At 38.7% G+C, this 5263-nt stretch overlaps 1 protein-coding gene across 1 annotated transcript in view; it reads left to right on the top strand.

Annotated features, from left to right (window-relative positions):
• Positions 1–3282, top strand: part of WASHC5 (WASH complex subunit 5) — a 71684-nt gene extending 68402 nt beyond the window's left edge. The window contains exon 29 of the mRNA XM_017530767.2: positions 2879–3282. Coding sequence (XP_017386256.1) covers positions 2879–2935 — 57 coding nt within the window. The 3' untranslated portion in view covers positions 2936–3282. The remainder of the gene's footprint in view (positions 1–2878) is intronic.
• The last annotated feature ends 1981 nt before the right edge of the window (positions 3283–5263 follow it).

Here is a 5263-nt window from a genome sequence, read left to right as displayed (position 1 = left end):
CGAGTAACTGGGACTACAGGCACGCACCACCATGCCCAGCTGATTTTTTGTATTTTTAGTAGAGACGGGGTTTCACCATGTTGACCAGGATGGTCTCGACCTCTTGACCTCGTGATCCACCCGCCTCGGCCTCCCAAAGTGCTGGGATTACAGGCTTGAGCCACCGCGCCCGGCAAGTATCTTTTTCAAATAATGACTTCTTTTCCTGTGGGTAGATACCCAGTAGTGGGACTGCTGGATAACTGTCTCCCTTGAATACCTAATAAAATCATGTGAAAAACTATTAAAATAATACAGAGTTCAGAAAACATGCTGGCTACAGAATAAATGTACAAAATAAATACACTAAATCAGTTAAAAAATACAGTGTGAAAAAGGACTATTCACAGAAATGACAGGGAAATAATAAAGCTAAGAATAACCTCTATAAGAAATATGAAAGAACACTTTATTTAAAAACTATAAAAATTTTAAATGTAAAATTTGAAAATCCATGTTTCCGAATGAGGGTCCTCGAATATTACAGAGATAACAGTTCTTTCTAGTTTATAGGTTTACTGCAGTTACAATCAAGATTTCAGGTACTTTTTCAACTTCAAAGAATATATTTTTTAAAATTTCATAGGACTTAGGTAAGTACTTTAAAAAAAAGATATTAAAAGATTATATCAAGTATTAAAATATTGTAAAACTATAAAAACCAAAATAGGGCGGTACTGGTATGCAACTAAATAGAAGGAATAATGAACAAAAATATGGAGCCTAGAAACAAATCCTGTGCATACAGTGTATATAAGGAAAAGTAGTTTCTCAAATTAAGGGAGAAAAGCAATATTGGTCAATAGATATAAGTTCATCACACAGATAAAAAATAGCAACTTAGTCCCTTTTACATCTTCTGTGTTATCAAAATTAATTACACGTAAAAGGTTAATGTGGGCCGGGTACAGTGGCTCACAGCTATAATCCCAGCACTTTAGGAGGCCGAGGAGGGTGGATCACAAGGTCAGGAATTCGAGACCAGCCTGGCCAACATGGTGAAACCCCGTCTCTCCTAAAAATAGAAAAAATTAGGTGTGGTGGCACGCATCTGTAATCCCAGCTACTGCGGAAGCTGAGGTAGAAGAATGACTTGAACCCAGGAGGCGGAGGTTGCAGGAGCGGAGATCCTAGAATAATAGAACAATAGTAATGACCCAGTTGTAAAAAGATGAATAAGGGCAAAGGATATTAATAGGCAGTTTTCAAGAAAAGAAATACAAGTGACAAACATTTAGATTCAAGGGACAAAAATCCAAAGAATAAGAAAATGACTGTTTCCACCCATTAGGTTGGTGAAAAGTAAAATATTGGGCCCCCATTACTTAGAAGCATTTGGAGAAATGAGACTTCTCAGTGCTGTTAATCAATATGTATATTAACAGCTTTTTAGGAGGGCAATTTAGCTTTATCTTTTTTTTTTTTTTTTTTTTTTTTTTTTGTTTTTTTTTTTTTTTTTTTTTTTTTTTTTTTTTTTTTGAGATGCAGTCTTGCTCTGTCGCCAGGCTGGAGTGCAGTGGCGTGATCTTGGCTCACTGTAACCTCCGCCTCCCGGGTTCAAGAGATTCCCCTGCCTCAGACTCCCAAGTAGCCGGAAACTACAGGCACATGCTACCATGCTCGGCTAATTTTTTTGTATTTTAGTAGAGACGGGGTTTCACCATGTTGCCAGGATGGTCACGATCTCCTGACCTCATGATCCACCCACCTCGGCCTCCCAAAGTGCTGGGTTTACAGGCATGAGCCACTGCACCTGGCCACCTTTATCTAATTTTAAAAACATTTGTAATATATTTACCCCGATCCCAGCAATTCCACTGCTATGAATTTACCTGCTGGATATATGTGAAAAGTTCACCAAGATATGTGCACAAGGATGTTCATAATATAAGATTTAGCAGAAATGAAGAAGGACACAATATTATGTGATCCTAATTTTGGTGTGTGTGTGTGTGTAAACTGGAAGAATTCAATACAAAAGTTACCAGTTTTTATTTTCTGTAAGGGATTAAGATTTTAAAAAAAAAATTTTTTTTTTTTTTTAATTTTAAGCTCTGGGATACATGTGCAGAACGTGCAGGTTTGTTACATAGGTATTATACATGTGCCATGGTGGTTTGCTGCACCTATCAACCCGTCATCTAGGTTTTAAGCCCCGCATGCATTAGGTGTTTGTCCTAATGCTCTCCCACCCCTTGCTCTCCACCTCCTGTAAAAATAATTTTTATACTGTTTTGCATTTTCTAAATTTCCTCTAATAAACAGGTGGTACCTTTAAGATCAGAAAAAAAAAAAATTAAACACTGCTTCTAAAAAAATAACTCATCTCCAGCCCTTGGATCACCTAGCTCTACATACTTACCCAACTCAGCCCAATTTAGTCTTCTCAGGGCTTTGCCTAGCAACGGTTCAGGAATGCGTGCCTCTGAGGGCCATCCTGCTCTTCCCCTTCTGGCCTTGGTGTCTCATTCCTGCCCTCCCCTACCTCTCCAACCCCATCACTTGCTAGACATCCTGTTTTGACCTGAGTACTTGTTAGTACTTCCCAGAGGTGTGAACATTCCTTGCAGATCTAGGTGCCTTTCAGAGCCAAGGAGCTCACATTTGGAGGCGGCAGAGCTGTACTGCATCCCCTCAAATGTTAGCAGCGCCAAGAAATGAGACTCTAGTCCAGAGGGTACCGGAAACCGAAAGGGGCTGTTTCAAGTAGTCCACCTATGGGAGTCTCTGCTTCCCTGTAGTTCACCTTGCTCTAAGGATATCTTTTCTTTTTCGTATGAGGATTTTGAAATTGTTCAAATATAACACTATGAGTAATTTAATTCTTTTAATTTTTCAGGTTGCTGAAGCACATGTGCCTAATTTCATATTTGATGAGTTCAGAACAGTACTGTAACTTTTTTCTACTTCTTCAATGGAAGGATTGTCCTTAGATCTTCCCACCATCGCTAAAACAAATTTGAAAATGAAAAGAAACTCAGTTGTTCATATAACTGTGTTTTTTGCCCTCTGTTATTGGAAACATCAGATATTCTGAGTAAGATATATCTCATGGCATTAGTCAATATAACTGATAGTTTAAATCATATTACATGCAATTTCTATCATGTAGAAGCAGAACACATTTTTGTACTGCCTCTCATAAATGCTGACTGTAACTGTTATGTATAAATCCATGTAGTTTTATGTTCTAAAGAACTATTTGTCCAACTCCAGATTTTCAGTAAAATCGTATTACCAGTACCCAAAGTCATCTCTGCTTATGATTCAAAAATTGTATATTCACCCTGTAAAAAACCCTGTTTGGAAGGTAAGCAATGATTCTGCCAGTTACGATAGCCCACCCTCAACAAGCTGGCAGGTACGTGGTGATAGCCAGACTAGCAGCAAATGTAGTGGCCACATAATCTGTGTCATGTACCATGGAAGTTTCTTGGTGTCTCACCATCCTCTTCCAATCCCAGATGACGTAGGAAGTTCGCAGCATTCCTTGTATAGGACTTCCTAACAAAGCTGCTCCTTCCAGTATCTTCCTCAGCAACCTGAGTCCTGCCCCAAATCCCCAGGACTGTATCATTATCTATACGGCTTTTTGGTAATAGTCTTGCCATAAGCTTAACAACTCCCTCGAAATCCTAAATCATTTCTGCATGAAAATGACCCTGAAAAGGAAGCTGCCTCTATCAGTCTGTTGTCACACTGCTATGAAGGAATATGAGTGGGGACACAGAACCAAACCCCGTCACTGCCATCCTACTGTGGCAGCTTGGAAATCAACAACTTGGATGAGAGCAAGAAAGATGTTTCCACCCTGAATCTCTATGGTTATGTCCTCCTCTGGAGAGAAAAGGAACAAACCAAACCAAACCTGGAAGCTAAAATCTGTTTGACAGTCATTTTGCTAGTGGGGAAAGATGTGTTGATTTGTGGCCAGGAGACAAAATTTGAGTCCTGGTTCTGCCACAAGCTCCACCTTGTCGCAAGCCAGCCCACTGGCGTCATCTGTAAAATTAAGACTAAAGGATTTCTCAGGTTCCTTCAGTTTTCTCATTTTATGATGTTACTTCTTTTGTCTAAAGGCCTCAAATTCTGATATTGAAGGGAAGAAAAGACTTTACAGGCTTTGATTATTTCATCATAGTAGAAAGGATTTTAAAGGAGTCTCAGTGGAGAACAAGGAAAGCCTCGAATCCTGGCCACAAGGGCATCAAACCAGGGCAGAATTTTAAGTGAAATGTTGCTTGGTATGTAAGGAGCTTGGAAGTCTCACCCGCTGCAGAGCTGCTGTGTGGGAACATCTGTATCTCAAAGGTATCTTACTATTTTTCATTTGTAATCTTGTTAACATTAACTGCATGAAGTGAGATCTTTAGTTCTCTAAAAAGAAAGTTAACTGCTAAAAAGGCCGGATCTGGGAAAGTAAGTTTTTAACCAGAAAATAGAAGTTTAGGGTCAGTTAGATAGGAGTCTAAGGAAACCAAGCAAATGGGCCCACCATATGCTCTGCCAGAACAAGGCCATGATGCTTGAAACTGATTTTGCTAGTTATTTGGCCAGTGAAGTATTTTTCTCAACTGAAAGAACTTAAAAATTGAAATTTTTACTGTAAAAGCTTTATAAATTATTTTAGCCCTAACTGTCAGAATTTCAAGTAGTAACTTACTTTGACAGGTTATATTTTACTGCTCTTTCAGGGTAACAGTTTACTTTCAAGATATTTGGAGATTTACTGAACTTTTGTGATACCCTTTGAATATCCAGTCTCTTCAAATTTACTATAGATAAACTCAGTCAATTCTAACGGATCTTAAGGTGTTATGCCGGGTATTACAAGTGCTTATTCATTCACTCACTGTTTCTTGATGTCATCCTGGCCTGGTTTATTAATGTTACACAGTGTAACTTACAAAGCCCTTAACTGCTTTTCCTGTCAGAATCTGATATTTTCAGAACTCAGCAAAGATCCTTTCTGTTCAAATCTGAGTCACAGCCCCACAATAAAACAAATAGGTAATTTTTTTTTTTTTTTTTTTTTAAATGAAAAGAACCGTGTCAAATTGCTGCACTGGATAGATGAGGAAAACAGGTCAAGACAAGGCAGCTTCCCCAAAGTCAGAGCTATTTAGTAGAACAGGTTTCCCTCTGCACTTTTCATCCCACTTTGGTTTTCTTTCTCATTATCATGAAGCCACGTAAAGGAGTCCACAAGAAACAAAAAGACACG

Source organism: Cebus imitator, unplaced genomic scaffold (assembly GCF_001604975.1).
Source record: "Cebus imitator isolate Cc_AM_T3 unplaced genomic scaffold, Cebus_imitator-1.0 Scaffold68, whole genome shotgun sequence".
NCBI lineage: Eukaryota > Metazoa > Chordata > Mammalia > Primates > Cebidae > Cebus > Cebus imitator.
This window is presented reverse-complemented; position numbering and strand designations above follow the sequence as displayed.